General features: G+C 33.5%; 1 protein-coding gene across 3 annotated transcripts; it reads right to left on the reverse strand.

The window, feature by feature from the left end:
* Positions 1 to 615: 615 nt before the first annotated feature.
* LOC115447524 (interaptin) lies at positions 616 to 18,416 on the reverse strand. 3 transcript variants are annotated; one of them, XM_030174630.2, is made up of 10 exons: positions 14,744 to 18,416; positions 14,397 to 14,507; positions 12,709 to 12,786; positions 8,195 to 8,331; positions 4,272 to 4,445; positions 3,772 to 3,926; positions 3,301 to 3,439; positions 2,731 to 2,919; positions 2,255 to 2,395; positions 616 to 1,553 (listed from the first exon to the last, which is right to left on the reverse strand). In XM_030174630.2, the coding sequence occupies exons 1-10, from the start codon at positions 18,306 to 18,308 to the stop codon at positions 1,404 to 1,406; spliced, it is 4,839 nt and encodes a 1,612-aa protein (XP_030030490.1). In that variant the 5' UTR covers positions 18,309 to 18,416; the 3' UTR covers positions 616 to 1,403. The 3 variants fall into 3 exon arrangements, with proteins under 3 accessions (XP_030030490.1, XP_030030491.1, XP_030030492.1); XM_030174631.2 differs by lacking the exon at positions 14,397 to 14,507; XM_030174632.2 differs by lacking the exons at positions 12,709 to 12,786; positions 14,397 to 14,507 and having other exon boundaries at positions 14,744 to 18,415.
* Between the last annotated feature and the right edge of the window lie 2,983 nt (positions 18,417 to 21,399).

Below are 21,399 nucleotides of genomic sequence, written 5' to 3' on the forward strand. Positions count from 1 at the left end.
AGGCACAGAGACCTATCGTAATATCGGAGCACAAATTCCTGGCTGAAACTGAATACAAAAATGCAGGACTCGAAACGGGACCTGAGAGCGGTACTCAAACCACCCATATAATATAAAGTATATACCAAGTTCAAGTAATATACTATGTAAGGAGAAATACGTTAACGAGGTAGTGGAGTCGCCAAAGTGTTATCAATTTTTTTTGTAAAATACAAAGGACCAAGTCAAGCGTAATGGCTAGGTACGTCATCATCTTGAACTCCCTAGCTAACAAACAGAATGGAAGGTTATGGATGAGGAGGAGCAGTATGTTATTCGATTTACCTATGTTATAGTAGGCACCTGCCTAATTTATTAATACATATACCTATATGTATTAATAAATTCTTTATTAACATTACTTAGAGCGAACTAACTTCCACAGGAGGAAGCAGGAATAGGGAAAAGGAAGTGTTTTCCAAGTATATAGAATATAGGCACAAAAATTCTTTACAATCAAAATAATTGTTGAATTATTTAAGTATTGTCCTTTTGATTTACCCCACCATAATAAATAAAAGAAAACGTAAGTATCCTACTGTCTACTTTTAATGCTGTAGAATAAAAAAAGACACATCATATTATAATTTTTTTATTTAAGTAAGTATATTACAAACGATTTACAATCGAATTAACTACTTTGAACTTATTTTGGATATGTATTAACAAATTATTAGACAATACGCTGATAAAAGCAGCTGTATAAAGGTTTATTTACCAAAAAAATGGGTATAGTAAAACAAACATTAATACAATAAACATACATACCTAAAAATCACTAATTTATATTAATGAGATACGTCATTGGCAATGCGATAAGCGCAAAAAATAACTGCCAATATAAGAGACCTAACAAATTGTATGTAACATGTGAAAGTATTTATGAAACACTTACTTATGTAATGTAAAGACTATAGAAGCTAATCTTACATTACGTAACTGCTAAGTATATTATTATGAAAGTTCTAACGCTACCAGAGCGTCTTGTTGCAGACCGACTACATTACAAACTAGGTAGGTATTAATAAGCTTGTAGAAATAAGAAGTTATATTTTACATCTTAGATACCTACTATATATAATGTGTACCAGACACATAAACTTACTATCTAACCGTCAACATAACTAATGCATTTAGCATATACAAACTTTTTTTTTGAACAACCAAGTTACTACAATGTTAATAACCTTCACATTGCATACTACATTGGTTTATCTATTTTCCTCATTTTCAATTACCTCCGTCTACTAAACACATAACAGACACATGCACGCATCTGATCGTTTCTTCAATTCTCCTTCCTAGACAGATTCGTAGCGCCAAAACGCTGAAGAATTTGAACCAAAGTTGCCTTAGAGTCGATTCTAGCGATCCGTGGCATTGGGATTGGTGTACGAGAATCCTCGGAACGGCTCCTGGTCCATGGAGCGCAGGACGTGTGGCTCGACTGCCGTGAGACGAGGACGTTCGCCTGTGAACGCTCGGTCGAAATACTGCGTGTCTAGCGGGTGCCTCTGTGGAAATTAATAGGTTGTATTATAGGAAACTTTAATACCAGATTTAAACACCTTTATGTTTAAAATAAGGCTCTTTACCTCCATATTAAAAACACTGTTATTTTATAATTATCAATGTTATACACAACTTTATGTACCTACGTTATTTTTATATGCGATTATTAATTAATAGAAATAAAATTGTAGCGCTCATAACTCCTATCGTGTAGCGAGAAGTTCTCTATTGCGTGTGACCGAAATAGCTCGCGGCGAATGTGTGGGTGTGAAACACTTCTATCCCTACGCTTTATAAAATAGCGGAACGTAAAATATTAGTTTTATTTTGACTATCCACATTATATTATTTTTCCATTACATTATATACTAATACATAAAGAAACCTTTGTAGTTTGTACACCTTATTAAGTACATTGCGTACACGGAGGAGTATCAGATTTGGTGCAATTAAAGTTCATATAGAGGAGAGTAGAAAACAAAATTAAGTGTTACAAATATGGTACATTCGACGGGCGATTTTCGACCACTGGACGACCACTAGTAACATAATGATTAAAAAGGTAACTACGTATTATGAAAAGTTTTTTATAACCTAACCCAGTATATTGACTTCTGGTTTCATATCAGAATTACTGTAGAGAAATAAAACCTCATTTTAACAACTAAAATTGGGACGCAAAAGGAATTTCAGGTATACGTACCACGCGAGGCCTGAATGGCGCCTCCAGATCTCGTCTCTCGAGCCGGTCCCAGTGGATCGACTGGAAGAACGCTTGCTCCCTGATGTCGCCGTGCATGCACTCCGTGCCGCCCAGCCGCGACCGCGCGTCTTTATCCAATAACTAAGGCAATTTCAAAAAAGACTTTAAAATAACGTAAATGGAGTTTAATTTTATATTTTTTACATAATTCAATAAGACGACAGCATAAATTAAATCACTGAGGGCAATGCATTATCTTGGAACATACTGTTATTTAAAGGTAGAGGCAGATCTCTACTCTCTACCTGTCATATTACATATAGTATATGCACATAGGTCATTTAAATTCAATTTTAGTAAGGCTATCTGTTTAAGCGTAACAAACAAATTTGCTTGTATTCAAATAAACAACGAATCTGCAATATAGGCATAACATTTTATGAAATTACTCAAATTTTCAGTTCAATTAGACATACTCTTGTAAGTATGGTGAGCGCCTCTTGCGAGAGGAAGCGCGGGTAAGATGGCATCTCATTACAGATAGACCAGAACAGTTCGTCTTCGTCGCAGCCGCTAAACGGACTCTGCCCGATCAACATTTCGTACAGAAGGACGCCGAACGACCACCAGTCCACGGTCTGGTTGTATTTCAATCCTTTAATTATCTGTAAATCAAAAAAATTGTCTAGTTAACGGTTATAAAATACGCGTAGCTTGAATTTATTTATTACTAGTTTTTCTTGCGATCACGCCTGCGTGGTAAAATTTTCTGGAAAAAAAGTCCCGCTATATAATAAATACCCTGGACAATAAGTAAAGCTACTTATTGTCCTTTCTAGATAAAACTATGTCCATACTAAATTTAATAGAAATCAGATCAGCTGTTAACGTAGCAGATAAACAGAGTTATTTTCGCATTTCAAATAAAGTATGAATCTGTGGGTATTTTTATTTCTCGCTTGCTACATTTTGCTATTACTGCTTATAAGTGTAATGTAAAGATAATTTCTAAGTATGTAAATGTTAAAGTATCTTGATCTATTTACCTCTGGCGCCATGTAATCTGGCGTTCCGCAAAATGTGTCCGCTGTTTTATCCAAATATATTTGTAATTTGCACATTCCGAAGTCGGCTATGCGCACATGACCATCGAAGTCCAATAGAATGTTGTCCAATTTTAGATCCCTGGAAACATCAAATTTTCCCCCAATTTTTTAGATTTTAGGACGAACGAATACATTACATAACACGTTGTGTGTTGTACACGATCTATAATGATAGGTAAGAACACATTTTAAAGCTCAAGTCAGTTTCTCCGAAGGGGAAGGTAATGGTGCGACCAGTTTCCCTGCGCTTATTACTTCTTTTGCACACGAACAAGAAGGATCTATCGCCATTTTGGTCACAAAATACTTTACCAGAAAACTTATGTCAAAATACTCATACAATTTGTGTTTGCCTAAATGCAAACTTGAGCCCAGAATATAACTGATTTCACAAAGTTAGATGAAACTTACCTATAAATGATACCCCTTTTATGCAAGAACTTTAATCCCGACACGATTTCAGCTGCATAGAACCTAGCCCGTGCCTCAGGAAATCTGCCACTTTGTTGAATGTGGAACATCAGATCGCCACCGTTCAGGTATTCCATTACGAAGAACAAATGGGACTGAAATTAGAACCATGATTATTGTTAGTATTTACTAACATATTTATGTTAAATCTAGAAATTTATAAAATAAGAAATGAGGACGAGACGATGTAAAGTTAAATCGAGTTGAAAATGGATTAATCGGGCGTTACTTTCATCAATATACTAAAAATTTACACCTTCACGTTTACCAAAATTGTAGGCAAATTTAAAGCTTATATGTGGTGTAATGGTGCCAAATTTTAATTCGACCTACAATAATAAACATAATTAATGTCTTAATTATTTATGGCACTAAGAACAGACATAGAACAAAACTTAAATGAATTTCAGTATGTGTTTTGTATTTTTTTTATTACTTACATCAGTCTGGAACGTGGCGAAAAGATGACAAAGATAGGGATGATTGGTGCCAAGTGCCAGAACTTTTCTCTCAATCAGAGTGCATTCAACGTCGTCATCCTCCAATACCACATCCTTTTTCAGACATTTCACGGCGTAATAATATTCTGTGTCACGTAGCTCGGCCAACAACACCTAAAGACAACATAGAGAAAAACAATGACGTTTCAGAAAACACAAAAACAAACATATTTTTCTGTTGTGTTTGAACAACGCCGTTAAAATAAATAAACAGTAACTACACGGTTTAAGCGCAACACGCAAGGCAGCTGTAATTAAAAGATGTATATGTATACCATATCCTATGTCTATACATCATTCTGTTGAAATCGACAAGAGACAACATACGACAGCATTAATGTAAATTTTTACTAATAATTACTACTTATTTTTTATCTTCGAAAATATACATTAAAGCTCATTATATCACGATACAAGGAAAGATTTATTTATTACATTACCTATATAGCTGTTTTATGTGACGTCTTTTATTGCTTCCTCTAAACTTTAAAGGGTATTTTACAATTTCGCTACAAAACTAATCTATTTTTATGTGTTTTTACGGTCAAATCACCAATTTGGTCGGAGGGCATGTGTTTCAGTTAATAACCTACGCATGGCAGGTTATAGTTAGGCGCTCTTCGTTAATTTCTAATAAATTACGTCCATACAAACATATTTATAAGAATGCAGGCATGTTCTTTTTTAAAATCGTTTAGACAGATTATAAATCCCTCTAGTAGTTAAGCCGCAGCGTATTTGGAATGTGCAGCTGGTAACTTTCTACGTAAAATCACCATTTTTGGTAAACAAATTTTATTCAAGAACTATCGTTGGTTAATGGATAGGTACATTTAAACTTTGTATTCTATTATAGACTAATTAGAGACCATTCTAAATGCGATAAAAATATCGCCACATTGCATTGGCTCGTCCCGACGACGAGTGTTTCTGGGATAATCGAATATAAACTGTCTATAGTTTCAAACTACGAATTCAGGCATTTAATTTACACATCGAGCTATCCAAAAAGAATCGACAAGTCAGAGACAAAACATCGCATAGGTGTGAATTATAAGGTGGAACCACTATCATGGTAAAATTAATCGATTACCTGTTCCTTAAGCAAATGCGTGATAATATTCATTACTGGTTATTGTAGTTCTTTAATTTGTTTCAAATAGATACATAAGCTAAAAAAGCAAATCGGGGAATATTGTGTTATGATAAATATACCAGGAAACATTAAGGCAACCGTGCGACAAGAGTTTGTTTTATAACTAAAATATATCATGCTTTCTCTGTATTCTTGGCCCAGTCTCAAAGGCAATTAGGACAAGCGTTTCTAAACCAGGAAGGCGCAACTAGCTCCGGCGATGCTTCGATCATTCTTACTACTTCACTATTGGGATACATTAATTATTATTATAATAAAATCAAAGAATGATCACTAATTATAAATATAATTAGACCAGTAATTTTAAGCTACGCAAAATATACATTAATTCATTTGACAGATTTATTTTTAGATTTTTCCAATAACAAATGACGTTCGATGAACTCAATGTAATAAAAGAATTTCTCTTCCTGTTTTCCTTTAACATTTCCGAGAAGTGTTGAGAACAAAGCGGTACAATTTGTCTCGTTCTCTTAAAAACAAAAAGATGTGCACATGTACATTGTACAGGTCCGTAAATGACTATAAATTGCGTTGAAATTGGCGATGGTTTCAAAAGAAGGCCGACGACACGTGTTTTCTGACGTTCGAAAGGTGGCTAGTGATGTAGGCACCGAAAATAAACCGCGTAAGTCTATGTACCTATTACGATGATACGACAGCAGGGCAGTAGAACCACAGCGGCTATAACACGACGTTGCAGGTGGCAGCTTGCCATATTATAAAGGGTTACGGTCAATAAAACAAGCTCTTCGTGACGTGAAGAAAAACAATCTCTTCGATCATACACCCAAGTAAAATCTTGTGGTTATTACTAAAATGCCTTATTAATAAGCTATTTCGCACAAAACTAAATTATTATCGGGCTGATCTCGAACATTTGATCGTGTGAAGGATAATGGCACTGATACTAATACATCGGTTTAAAAAGTCAACGAGCCGCGAGTTCATCGTACTCAATGAGGGAAATAAAAATATTATCGTTTGACATTTCTAGTCTTTGATGCGACTTGCGTCATCGTTCATAGCATCGTAGCTATCACATCGTGATTTCGTAGCGAACCCGACACATTAATAATGTTTTATCGTCATGAGTCAAAACAAACGGCTCGGCTGGCCTGTATTCTCTAGCGTAGCGTCTTACATCACAAAAGTTTAAAAGCTCAACAGTATTAATAGACACAATTAAATTAAGCGTTGTGTTGCATTTTGTTTGGGATATCTGCAACGTACTTCAGCTAAGTCTGTGTGATATTTGTGAAAATTATATCAGAAAGTTATGAATTCTATTCCGACCTACTTATGATTCTATTTTCGAATTGTTCAGGTAGTAAACTCTATTTTCATTGCTGAGTTTGAAACGTTGACACAATTTTCATTTGCAACAGACATAAACTGTGAAGCTTTCTTTTTTTCTATTGTACTGATTGAAATACCCAACAGCGTGTTTGAATTATGCTTTGTGAAGGTATATTATTATATTCTTTATATTTGGTATATTCTTTGTCCATAAATTAAATTTTAATTCACATTTGGATGGAATTTTAAGAATACTAAATATTTTAAATACAGTGATAAATTATTATCCTAATTGTTTTGAATAATAAAACACAGTCAGGATAGTAAATTATATTGGTTTTAAACTATAAAATTTCATTATAGTCCATTAAAAATATGATCAACCTGTTTTCTGTAAAAAGAGGTCTGCTGTTGTTTGTAAGACGTCAAGAAGCCGAGGTGTTTATCATAATAATTGTATTAGTTATAGACGCGTCTCTCACCAGATAAACACTCATCCCCTTTGCTCGTTGCAAATCATCGTTTCTTAGTTTTTTCTTGGCAATATCCCTTGTCTCAATGTTAGTTTATTTCGGGATGGTGAGATCGCTTAAATATTCTGTTTTACAAATTGTTTCACCTACCTTTTTTTGTATGAATTTGGCACAATGCATTTCGTTGCGTTTTTATACTCAGTACCTAAACGTTAATAACAAAGTATGCGAAATAAAACCTATAAATTATTTTTATGAGGTCCTTTTTGCCACTGTGTTACCTTTCCCAACTGTTACAAAAGAGCGTAAGGTAATACAGATTTTTTAAACAGAACTCTATTATAGATTATTATGATACGAAGAATTGGATTGTAAACGGCATGCAGATATGCTGCCTGGCACTCGACTCTATATTGTATTTCGGTCAGTCGAAAACAATAATTGTCGTCTAAAATAAAAATGTTATATTAAGCGAACTATGACTTCCGCGTTACACAAAATATAATATGTTTTAATAAAGTCTCTGATCGTTCTCCATAATCTTCAAGGAGAAGACGAAACAGAAAAACCAATTATAAAATCGATTTCGGTTAGAAGAAGTACATAAAAGTCTCACCAAATCATTTTGATGGTTTGGCTCCAAGAATATAAACAGAAACGTTTTACAATTTGTTGTAAGTAATTAATTTTAAATCACGGATTATTTTAGAGTACAGTAAACTTGAAAAATAAGCTGATAACAAATTTTATTTTATTTTAATTAAATTGCTTTGTGTCATCTATAAACATTACCTTAAATCTTCCTAGTAAATGCATGTATTACGAACACAGGTATTAGGTCTAGATAGTTACGAAATAATTGTACAAACGGGAACATAAAAAAGAAAATAGGGATCTTCATATCTTAACACTACTTGAATTTATATTTCTCTTACCTTTCCAAAGCTGCCTTTGCCCAAAACTTTGATGAAATGAAAATCTTCAATGGTATATTTTCTGAAGCGTGGTATCGACCGCGCCGGAGGAGTAAACCGCCCAGTCTTACGGAAGATGCCGTAAGCTGTAGACTGTTCTGTAAAATTATAATTAATTATGCAATTATAATTAGTACTACGATTCGCTTATATTTAACTAACATCTTAATTATAAAATAATGCTTTCATGAACAGGCCAAGTTTATAGAGACAGAAAGAAAAATATCGAAATATTAAATGCAGGCTATATCTGTTACATATTTAAACATAATTTATTTACATACTTTATTAGCTAGGTAAATACCGCGTAATAATAAGCGAATTATTGGTAGAAAGCCGTTAGCGTTCATCATCTGCGAAATTAGGATCGATATACAAATACTCGTGCGCAATAACTTTGATCCCTTTTGGTTCATCATTCCTGCAGTTGTATAACCGGTCACTTACAAATTAACGTTCAACGGTACTTTAAAATATGAAATATTATAAGCACAGTTTTATCAAAAGAAATATAAACAAGACAATCATTTATTTACTTTTCTGTTTTAATGCGGTCCAGACGACACGGGCTTTTTGAAACATCTTCAGTATTTATGAAGTCGCACACCCAATTATTATCATTCTATTATATTTTATATTTCTAAATTAATTTGAATGAAGCGTCATTTTTTAGACATAAAAAATGTTTTCTACGTTGAAACTGAAAATTAATTTCCATCTTTTCATACAACTGAACTGTAAAAGTAGATGCACAGATATCTACGTACACAAAAATAAAGCTAAAACATGCTTCAAGAGTATACATTTTTTACGAAATATTTTTTAATCATATCTCGTGAATCTAGAAATCTTTTAGTTCCTCTTGATACTTGCCCTCTTTGTGTTCGACAGTTTGGATTTAGATTTAATATAAGAAGCATTTCTAATTGCAAGAATATTCTTGTACTAGATGTAATCGATCATTTGCATGCGCGACCTTATAAATTGCGGTACGTTTACGTTTCACGCATATTCACGTTTGACCACATTATAGAATGACATAATATGCGTTCAGTATGTGTGATATATACATTCTCTTTCACCTCGTGTGAGATCGCGAGCATCGCTAAAAATATTTGCTCAGACAGAGCAATATCAAGGCCGACGCGGTTAAATTTGGTATAATCGGGATCTCTACAAAAACGAGGGCCTTCCATAAACAGTCTCGAAATTTCTATAAAAACATTTTGTCATGTCTACATGCGCGGCATAATATTATGATATGTAGAGGTGAACAAATGTTAAAGTGGCATTGTTGTAACAATGGCTGCTGCAATTATATCACCGATTAATTTTAGTATGCGATGATTTTAATTGTCACTGTGTACATCAATTATATAGTAGTTCATGAGCGTCCTAGTTTTATATTTGCATTTAAATGTCACGAAATCGTAAAGTAGACGTGTTTAATATTTTAGCGTGGGATGTGTTTTGCAATAAGAAACATTGTGTCCATGATTGTGCTCCTCATTATGATTACTTTCTGGCGACAGGTAATTGTGAACTTCATTACTTATGTACACTAGGATTTATTGGTCACGAGCGCCATTGATGAACAAAGTTTAAATACTTAATAATTATGTATACTTATTACAATTGAAATATTTACTGGAGTATTCGGTTTGTCCAACGAATGTGGTTAAAAGAAATGAAAAAAACTTGACTTTCAGCAATACACGTAAAGATCCCAAATACGTATTGCTGGTGGTGGCATCCACCTACTAGTGTATATATAAAAACAGAATAAACAAAATAAAAATTGGCTAATAATACAAAACTTCAAGGAGAACATAGTGCAAAACAAATGTAATTTAAATACTCATGGTCCCATATATTATCGCTGCCTGTAGACTACTTGTAATATATTCCGACTTATACACATCAATTCAAAATGATTGCGTAACAGTTCATCGGGCTTTTAGCACTGCGTTCCATACTTACAATATAATTTATTGTATCTTTGACATAAAACTTTTAATATGAAATTAATTTTCACGTATTTGTAAAATGGAACTCAAATGATTTAGCATCTTTTGCACTTATTCTTCCAGCATTTTACTGCCTGTATGTGTTTATTCCTATTGCTTATAGTTTTACTGTTGAACAGATACAAAACTATCAATAAAACAAGTTGACATGCAGAATGCAGGTAAAAATTAATTAAAAAGAACTGTGTACGGACGAGATATTGTTACTTATTGAGAAAATATAAAACCAAATAAATTTATACAAAATTAAATGGTGGACAAAGATCGCAATGTGTGTTAAAATATAAATAATTATTTCATAAGCTCGCGCCATTATTAGGAGAAAGAGCTTTTAGTAGGTAGATGCTCTTACGGATAGTTTGTCTTATTTTATTATTAATTCAGACTCCTGCAATGGTAGAGGGTGTACCTATCACGATAACCACCACAATATTCATGGTCAGATAATTATTGATGTCAATGTTTTAATAAATAAAAAAACACATTCCAATTGCGGGAACCCAAAACCTCACAGGTCTCACAGGTCAACCTCAAGTTATTTATGCCGCGTGTAGGCTGAATCGGCGCTACAATATATGAAGAGTGTCTAGGCTATCAAATCTACAAAATTACGTATGTGCAAATTATTTTAATAGTAAAAAGTGTAATGAAGGGCCTATGATTAATCTCACGCGGCTAGAGTCCTTCAAAGTTCAGAAGTTTGTAAACATTTGTATCTTTCGGCTTTGAAAATTAATACTGAAAAATAATAGTTTCAAACGTTTGAGTTGTTTGATTTATGAATTTCTTAATGCACCGTATTTTTATTTGAGGAAGTCTATTTTTTCACGTTACATTTTGTTCTTGAAAGATTTTGTTAAACACGTAAATATTGTTTATTTTAGTGACTACGAGAAAATACGATTCACGTTGGCTTCGTGTCTTTCCCAATAAAAAATAGTACAATAAATTTGTTTTATTTAAGTAAAGTTGTATTTAACTAAACATTTAGTTCATCTTACAACTCTCAAGATGGACATGTTATTACGTTAGGCCTTACATAGTTTTACAGTACATTCGATATATTTACGCTTTTACAGAAGGTTATTTACCTTTGTGTGAATACATGTTTAATAATGTTGTAAATCAAGTAGAAAACTTGGTAGTGTCCGAACACACTAAATATGTAATGTTTTTTAACGATGACATTATGTTATATAAACAAACAGAACCTATTACCACTTAAGTATATATAGAATAGTAAATATATCACAGTGCTTATAATATTGTGGTATAATTAATTACTCTTATCCGGCTGGAACATTATAGCGAGCCGCGGCAAATTTAGTGCACACTTATAACATTACCATTCATTATTTTGACGTTTGAGAGACTCAAATAGGTTTTGACGCGTAAATAGGATAAGACTAATTTACTTATTGGTTAAATTAATATAAATGACGGAGCTTTATAAACAGGCAGGTGGTATGCGGAAGCGCAACTAAGTGGAGCAGCTTGCAGTGCGTTCGAAACGCCGAAAGTAAATGCGCTTTCAGATTCTTTATTTTTAGAATACCGAACTCAAATTGTAATTTGCCAATTGTGCCATGGTATATTTTTCCTCTTTTCTTGATAAACAATATAATTGTTGGCAAAACAGATATAGCCCGCACTTTCCGTTATGAAAAGTAAAACGAAAGTAATAAGTGTACTTATATTCCTCATTTATAAAATGAATAATTTAGATGAGTATTTATTATACTTATGAAGTTTGCGAAATCATAAATGTAATAAAATTAATAAATACACATGCAGACATTATTAATGTGTGTGGGTACCTAATACAAGTTTGACTGTAAATCAACGACACTTCTCAACAATATTTAGGGACTAAGAAATACCTTTTTTATTTTCACATTAGCTTATGAGGAAAATACATGTTTTTCCGCTTCAATTATCATAAAAAAACTATGTTCGTAACTGTTCGTCGCCAACAATGCAGCACATAGCAGCAGCATGAGCGGAACAGTGGCAGACAGACAAGTAAATAAAAACAACGATATGCAAGATACTAAGATATTAGATAAGTCGTATTATATTTACTCTATATCCGTTTTCACCAGACAGTTAAAAGTTTTAAAAACTGCTATGATTTACATTTAAACCTCGGCCTGTATTCTCAAAGACAATGTAGAATTCACACTGGATATTTTTAAAGTGCAAGCACCTTTCATACTTACAATTCACGTAATAAATATAAAATATATACATCTGTGTAGACATATTGAACTTAATTCTAATTCTAGTCTTAGAAAATGGCAGCCATTAATGATGAGTGTACTACAGAAAGTTAGCAGCAGAAAGCGACACCAAGAAACATTTACTTAATCCCACTTAAATACTAAAGTAAAGACAACCCGTGATCATGCAGAATAACATATTAGATAATAATATCATACAAGCTCTCACCAAGCTCCTGTTCTAAGATGTCTGTTGAGTTATTGTTGTGGACAGCAACGCTCGTTGAGGTCCCAGGAACATCTGCACCTGTGTATGTCACGTAAAATAATCCGCTCTTTGGCCACATCTTGCCTAAAGGATGTTACTTTGAAAAATGATATTAATGGTGCTTACTACGTTTAACTTTGTGCATCATAACACATAGGTAAATCGATTTGGTTAACAAATACCCAAAACAGAAAAAAATGTGCCGCATTAAAAACATAAAACCTTTCAATTCGTTTATTTTACTTCTGTCATCACAGTCGACACAAACAATTTTTAAAACAACATTCTTTTTGTGATCAAATAATTAGTTATAATATGAAACATAAATTCGAAATATACTGAGGTAGACAAAAACAAAAAACCTCAACGGACATGTACACAAGATGCCAACAAGTAATTCAATAACACATAACTCCAAATCCAAACCGTTAAAAGAATTTATCGTAACTTAAAATATGTTAAAATTATTTTATTGGTGTGTAAATATAAAAAAGAATGTATGCGTTTTTAGATGTCCACTGTGCACAAAGTACCCGGAGTAATAATTATGGTTACGTAAACGTTTATTTGTATTTTTTCAGGAAGTAACGACTGTGGATGAATTACCCCTTGATATAATATCTTTTTATATGATAACAAGAATTTATAGCGTTCGAGCGTTATATAAGTGACGTTAAATTTATATCCAACAAAGAATAGAAGAATAAATTTTCATAAAGCGTCACAAGGATATTCAATGCTAAGCAATCTTTATGGGAATAAAAATTCGTCGAAACAGTAATTTTTGAAACCCAGCCAAATTTAATTCAAAGATCGCTCTACATCGATAGTCACGGGAATAAAGACTGTCATCAATACCTTGACGTTGATGACTGATCGAAATGAAATATACGCAATGACGGCTGGGTGTAGCATTGTGGACATTTCACGCATAAATCTCAATCATTAAACTCGCAGAAGCACGCAGGTACAGGGACAGTGTGCCCACACGCCAATAGAAAAGATTTAGTATTCCGACGATAATAAATATTAGTAGTTGGGTAATTTTTGAAATTATTGAATCTATATTAAATCATTGGATATTTTTTGAAGCAATATACCTAATTATAACATGCGTCGTATGATGTCTATATTTTACATAAATCGGTAAATATAGACACATTGTTGACCCGTCCATTTTAAATTCGACAGCATTGGTGCTATAAATTCAACACAGGTGAGCAAATGATTGGCCCCTATCCAGACAACCGCATCTTACTCCCACGCTTGAATGCAGAACACAACATAAACAAATACGTCGAATGCTCTCACAATTTGGTATAATAACTTTAGAATTATTGTTTTTAGAAGTTTCAAGTCAAAATCCGTTTTTTAAAGACCCTGATCTGGATTACGCCGGGATTCCATGGTTTTCGAAAGAAAATAGAGAAGTAATGTCATAAAGAATCCAAAAATGTTAAATAATCAAAAGAAAAAAAATATGTTTGCTTCTTAAAAAATAAAATGCGGCATTATTTTTAGCAAATCGTCTGACGTATTTAACAGTGACGTTTACGTTTTTGAAGCTCACATGAAAATATTCACTATTTTACAATGAAAATATTCACTTTTGTAAAATTGTTCAATGAAATCATACAGTTTGTACCCACCTTTTTTAGAGGCAGTGCGAGTGGCTAAAGCTTCTACTAGGAGCCGCTGGTTCACACCGCATAAATTTGCTGTCAATTTTTCACATTTCCGATGGCAGTTTACATCACAGTCTAAAACAAACAACCGCATATCTCGCAACGAAAGCGAATTTTCCACCTGCGTTGCTTGAATTTTTTGTTGTTGTTGTTATAACATGCGTAGCCATGCACAAGCGATCATGCATGTGTTACATGTGATACTTATTATTTATAATAATATTTTAGTTTGATTGAATTTGTAAGTAATATGTGACATCGTGTTAACTATTTTTCTCTCGATATCTGGTAATGAGTCCCTTATAATTTACCTTTTCTAATTTGCTGAAACCCTGCAGGCGAAGTTGGTGCAGAAGAATCGAATCCCGAGTCGTTAGAGCCGGTGGAAGTCCGACCATCAGGATTAGCTTCACACTCGAAGAATTCTTCTGAATCTTCGCTTGCATCGCATTCGTCATGCTCTTCATCAGAAGTTTCATCTTCACTTGATGAGTCAGATGATTCTGAGGAATGTATCACTTGAGGTGCTCGCTTTTGGAGTGGGCGAGGAGTCGCTATTAGAGGCCTTAAAGCCGCTTCTTGTTTAACAGGTTTCTTTGCGTTAGGAGGTTCAGGTAATTTTACCACAGTTTTAACAGTAGGTCTATCAGCTTCTTCTTCGTCTTTTTTCATTGTAGTTTCTGCGTTAACATTATTTTCTGCTTTCTTCTCTTCTTGCACTTTACGATCTGATTTGTTTATATCTTCGTTTATTGGAATGTTTTCAGACCCTATAACTGTTTGTATTTCAGGAATACCACTAGAAATTGAAACACTGGCGTCATTTGAACTGTTGGCTTCGGAACCAGTTATTTCTTCTAAATTACTCTCTGGCAATTCCTTCTGTTCTTGCATTGTATTTTTTAAATCATTGTCTGATAACAAAGATGTTTGAACTTTTTCCAAATCTAACTTGGTATTATCCTTTTCACTGTTTGCGCTCGGCTTTATGTCTTGTTCTGTTTTACTAAGAGGAGTATTTTGTTTATTTCCTACTATGCCATCTTGCTCATTAATTTTAGAATCGATTACTTTTACTTCAATATTATCCGTATTCATTTCTGATATTTTCGTTGAATTCTCTAGGCTAACTGTAATGCTTTTCTTCTCACACATTTTGTTTGACGATGATTTTTTAGAAGAATCCTTTTTCTTGGAACTTTTTATTTTCGTCGGAGTCGGCTTGGTTTTTACCTCCTTCGGACTCAAAGATTTCTGTTTTTCTTTAACTTCAGTCTTATCATTTTGTATCAATTTGCCTATGCTATCAGCATCGTTTCCAATGGTAGCTTTTACAGCATGGTTTTCGTTCTCATGACTTTCAGTGTATATGTTTTTAGTTTCACTATGATATTGTTCTTTAACTGGGTTTTGGTTTTTTAAACTCGTTTCATTTTCAGATTCTTGTTCGAAAATGCATGGATTTGAAATAACAGATGTGTCGGTAAAAGAACATACTGGCGGTATTTCGTCTCTTTTATAAGATAATTCATTCGTATCTGTATTTTTTAAGCCATTGTCTTCTTGACTAAACTCTATTAATTGATTATGTTTCAAAGCAAGATCTTTTTCAGGTAAGTCCTTTATGAACTTGTCTTCCAATACAATTTTTTGCGAATTTTCTTTATTTTCCATAACTTTTTCCTGCTCATTTTGTAACAAAGTCTTATTCTTTAATATATCTTCATTTTGAGATGTCTTGTTTAATTCTTTATTTACTACAGTATTTTTAGATTCGTGCGGCTCATATAACTTTTTATTTATTAAATCATTTTCTTTATGATCTTTTTCCTTTACCTGTATATTTTTTAAAACATGCATATTTTCAGAAGATTGTTTTGGGCTATCTACTTTCGTAGATATTTCTTTTGTTTTACTATTACACGAACCCTCCTCTTTTAAAGAACACGTTTTAATATCCTTATTAATCAAAGTATCAGTGTCAATATTTTTCTGTATTAAATTGCATTGGTCAGCCGTTTTTATTTCTGTGCTCATTGTTGTTGAACTTCCCTCATTTTTTAAAATAATGTTATCGTTAATGGGTAATGTTTTTGCAGCACTGCTATCATCTTGTATATCAACTTTATCTTCTTCTGCTTCATTTTCATTTAAAGATTCTTCTTCTGGTAGCCAAATGAAAGGTCGTTTATGTTTTTCTTTTGCCTCCTGTAGATGTTGCTTCCTTTTCATTAAATAAACAGTTTCTCTTTTCCCTATTTTGTTCCAAAAATTACCATCCTCCGGTTCGGGAGATGGCAGTTCTGATTGAAGTTTTTTCTTCGGTATTTTCTTACTCTTATGAACTTCTTTAGGTTCAATGTGAGTTACATTTTCCAATGGAGCTGCAACTAGCGTCGGTGATTCATGCACCTCGCTACTAAATGTAATCTCTTTTTTTAAAATACGGGGTTTTTCTTCTACAATAACATCATCTATTCTGAATTTCAAAGGACTTTTCGGAGGTGACACTTCCACGGACGCAGTTATTTTTGTTTTTAATTTTGGTTTTGACTTCACAACTGGGGCCTCTATTTTAGTCTCGTCAATCGCAGGTAAATTAATATTCAGGGGCTCCTTTGGAAATTCTGTAATGGAATCTAATCTACAAATACTACCCCCAGAAGATGATTTCTTTAAACTACGTTTTTTTGATAGATTTTTACTATAATCTTCTTGTGTATTGAATGATTTAAGACTCTCATGCAAAGAATGATCAGATTGAGTTGTTTTTAAAGGATTATGTTTATCATTTGATTTTCTCCTCTTAATTGGTCCAAAAGATACCACGTTATTTTTCAATTCATTTTCAATGCCAACTTTGCTTAGATCCAATGGGGCTATACTAAGATTTTCTTTTCTTATTAAAGAATCGAGTAGCTGTGCTTGTTCCGCTAATATTTCCATGGAGCAACGTCTATCTGGTGACTTACTTGGACCAGGTAGAGGAGTCACAGGTAAATTTTGAGATACCTCGGACTCCGCTGGTATATCTGTAGGTTCTTTTTCAGGAGTATCTTCTTTATTTATATCTCTAACCATAAATTTTTCTGCAAGCTTTGTTCCTAATGTTTTTTTTATTTTCTTGTCCTTAAAAACTAAATCATCTGAAAGCCTTTCTCGCCAACTAGTTGACTCTTGGGGTACACTTTTCGGATCTTGTGTTTCTTTTTGAAAAGCCTTTTCAGAGTTTTCTGCCACATCGTTGTTCTGTGTCGACTGAGCTGGTTTTCGTGGTGAGTCCCTGTCTTTCCTTCTTATAGTATGCAGTCTAACAACTGTTCTACCGCGTTTTATCGTGCTTCGAGGCACGCCTGGCGACGAATCAATGCCGGTTTCAGGTTTACCGTCAACTCTTGGCATGAATGGACTATTTTCTTTTTCTTTTTCATTGCGTGGACTCTCCTTTCGCTGTGGAAGTGATGTAACAGGACTTTCAGGTTTTTTTCTATACTTATCTTTTGACACATCAATATCCGCAGTATTTATATTGATAGGACGCGTAATATACCCAGAGCTACCGTAACTTCTCTTTGTAATAGGAATCCGTCTAGGACTATTTATTCTTGCAGGGCTCGCTGCCGATCTTTCGGAAATAGTACTGAGCATAGGAGAATAATTTCTGCCAACACCGGAAATCCATCGTGAAGTTAAAGGTGTGCGGGAATAACTGCCGAGCGAGGAATGGTTGCTGTAGTTACCACCTGAGTTCAAATATGATGCACTGTACGAATTACCGAGAGGTAAAACCGAACTGTTATAACCGTACGGTGAACTTGTATAATACGGCGAACCGCTGTAATACATGTTCGAGATGTGTTCAGAAAACAGAGGCATGGTAGCGCGATGCGAAACGAGCGCGCGATGTCCACGGTGGGAGACGCGCGCGCAGACTGAGCACCGCGCGTGTCAGGTGCGGCTCCCGCCCACCGCCGCGACCGCCCAAAAACCGCCCGCAGCGTCTACGCCAGGTGATTGATTGATGATGCTCGCCGGATAATAATAGAACCGTGTGACTTTTGTTATGTTGTGACTTCGGAAGGAAGTTTTTCACGGTGATATCTTTCTATTTGTAATTAAGTACTTTTATTACGTTATGTAATATTTTTCATATTCAATTAAATTTCCAATAGTAAATGAGCTAGCTAATTTATTAAAGGTAAGGTAGCCAAAATATTAAATGGTTATATGATACGAATTATATGCATTAAGTAATAACTACTAACGCTTAACACGTTTTCAGTGACAAACAATATTTATAGAAGGGAATTGTCTTCGTTCACTACATTAGTGCGAGGTAACGTGTTTTTTACGTTAAATATATTAAGCTTCAAAAATAGCCTCACACTACGCAGAAGTAGTGATAATATGTAAATACAAAGTGCTCGTTAACATGTTGTCGTTCGCTGGAACCCACAGATAATAAATATCTCTTTCATGGCCGTTAATATAGTAACAATTTCATAGAGTAAAAGCTTTAATGTACCTCTTCCATGACCAACTTAATAATATGAAAAAGTTAAGAAAAATAACCCGGGACTAGGTGTAAACAGACGCGAAAGTTAGTATTAAATACATGAATTGCCACCTGCAGAATAATAGTACTTTATACATATCATACATATATATGATATGTATAAAGTAATATCATACATATATATGATATGTAGTGATGAATACTCTATGTAATTTTAGACTTTTGATATCAAAAGTCTAAAATTAGATAGAGTATTCATTTACAAATGTGTTTCTCAAAGGTCTGTTATAAGATAATTAAGAGACGCGAAGCAGCATGTGACAACGGTTAACAATACATGAATATAATCTGATTTACATTATAGATATATTATGTAGGTCGAAAATGTAAAATAGATTAATGAAATCCCAGCATCCCCCCATGCTTATAGTAAATGAAATATACCCTATATTACTAAAATATGTATTACATTTCCCCCTTGAATTGCAACTAACAAAACATACCTACATAACAAGTAAAGTTCCTTAGTTAAATAAGCTTTGGGTTCCTTGGCCATCCACTCATCTTTTTACACTTAGCTATAATACAGGTTGAAAGTTTCCATCAAAGTTAAAGATTTATAGCGACATCTTAAAATAAACTAAACTATTTCGAAACCTCAATCTTGTTTTATTTTCATTCGGTTTATTTTCGTTTCATCTATTTGACCTCCTTAGGAGTTGATCTCAAAATCTCCAAATCTTTAGATGTACTTACCTATTAAATATTTGCAAAATCTAATGATCGGTTTACTTTTTTTATTTTTATTATGAATTGTATACTCAAGACCTGTTTATGATTGCCTGTCTTCTACCTTACCTTTAAGTAAAGAAGTATTCATCATAATTAGGATTATTGTTTATATCCACACTCCGCAATACCCTGTATAAGTCAAGCAAACGTGTGCAAGTAGGTCAGTTATAGAATAAGACTTTACTAGGTCGGAACATGTGCTCGGCATGGTGGGGTGATTGGGAACTATCACATGGAGGGGAAATAAGTTCCACAAGATACGGACGCACGAGTTGTGTCGCTTACACCTTTGCGAACACGCCGTGTGCTTAAAGTAAAGATAGTGTCGGAATATTAAATATAAATATGATTCGTAACATGTGTTTAAAATACTTTGGGTGCTAAATGATATTTGAAGTCACAATGCCAAATCAATCGTAGACACCTGTAATATCTAAAAAAATAATAATTACATAAAACAAAATAATGTCTAAAATAGGTAATTTTTAAATACTAAGACCATTAAAACAAGAACTTATTAAGTATATAAAAATTGTAATAAAGACATTAATTTGGCTTCGCAAAATAAATGTGAGAGACGTAAATAATAGAACCTACTTATTATGTTTTAAAATTTGCTTTTTCAGTTTTTTTTCTGAAATAAAGGTCCCGCTTTATATTTTCCTGGGATTAAATAAAGCCTATAATTTATGACAGACCTCTAGCAATACATCAGTGGCATCTAATTCCACGCAGTAGTTTAAATACGTGGTGCGTATAGAAATATATGTATACAGACAAAAAATTTGATATCTGTTCTGTTGCTCTAATAAAAAGTTCATATTAGTTATTCCCCATATTTGTTTTTAGCATTTACAAAAATATATTTTCCTGTTGATTTTTCGAAATTATTATTTACTTTGTCGTCATAATCAGGAACAACAAAAAAGAAATCAATCAAGCTAGTCGAGTCATTCTCAAGGGATGCCCTAACATGCATGTGGCAACTGATTTTTATTAATACAACTTGCTCGTATGTTACTATCAATATAAAATTGTGATCCAAATTTCAGTAATGTTTTTTTGATTATAAATATACAATAAATTCTTCAAAAGTAATGCTATTATGGTTACCAAAGAGTTTTATTCGCTGTTTGTTTGCCTTTGTTTTGAGGTCATAGTTAATAACCTTTATTAACCGGGCAAGCCAAAGTGACTCCACTGCACCTGATGGTACGTGAGTAGCGTCCACATAGAGTATTCATATCTCGTCGGTCCATACAATTCGAAACCGCATATACCAGTATAATTCCAGAACGTAACACATTTATGTGGATCATTATGGCGAGTATTACACCTTGTGTGAACACAAATATTTTGTTTTTTCTACGCTGTATATAGTTTGGTAGAGTAGGTTATTTCTCTGCTCACCCAATGTGAATATTAGAATATCTGTTACACATGAACACTATTATTAAATCATATTGTTTTTTGCATGGCAAAATAAATTAAGACGTAAACATTGAGAAAGACATACAATGCATTTGACGGTCTATTAAATCTATCACGGCTGATTTAAGGGTCAAAGTTGAAAGTATACATATTAAATCGAGTACCGATATTCATCGTCTTTATCCAGTATATGAAATCTAGTACAACGCACACTATACACTAACAACA

This window comes from Manduca sexta, chromosome 26, assembly GCF_014839805.1.
Source record: "Manduca sexta isolate Smith_Timp_Sample1 chromosome 26, JHU_Msex_v1.0, whole genome shotgun sequence".
Taxonomy (NCBI): domain Eukaryota; kingdom Metazoa; phylum Arthropoda; class Insecta; order Lepidoptera; family Sphingidae; genus Manduca; species Manduca sexta.

Coding starts and splice junctions, on each gene's coding strand:
- LOC115447524 (XM_030174630.2), bottom strand. CDS start 18,308: ATGCCTCTGTTTTCTGAACACATCTCGAACATGTATTACAGCGGTTCG. Junction 8,332..12,708: donor CATCTTAGAACAGGAGCTTG/GTGAGAGCTTGT, acceptor ATAATTTTACAG/AACAGTCTACAGCTTACGGC. Junction 1,554..2,254: donor CGCCATTCAGGCCTCGCGTG/GTACGTATACCT, acceptor TAATTTCCACAG/AGGCACCCGCTAGACACGCA.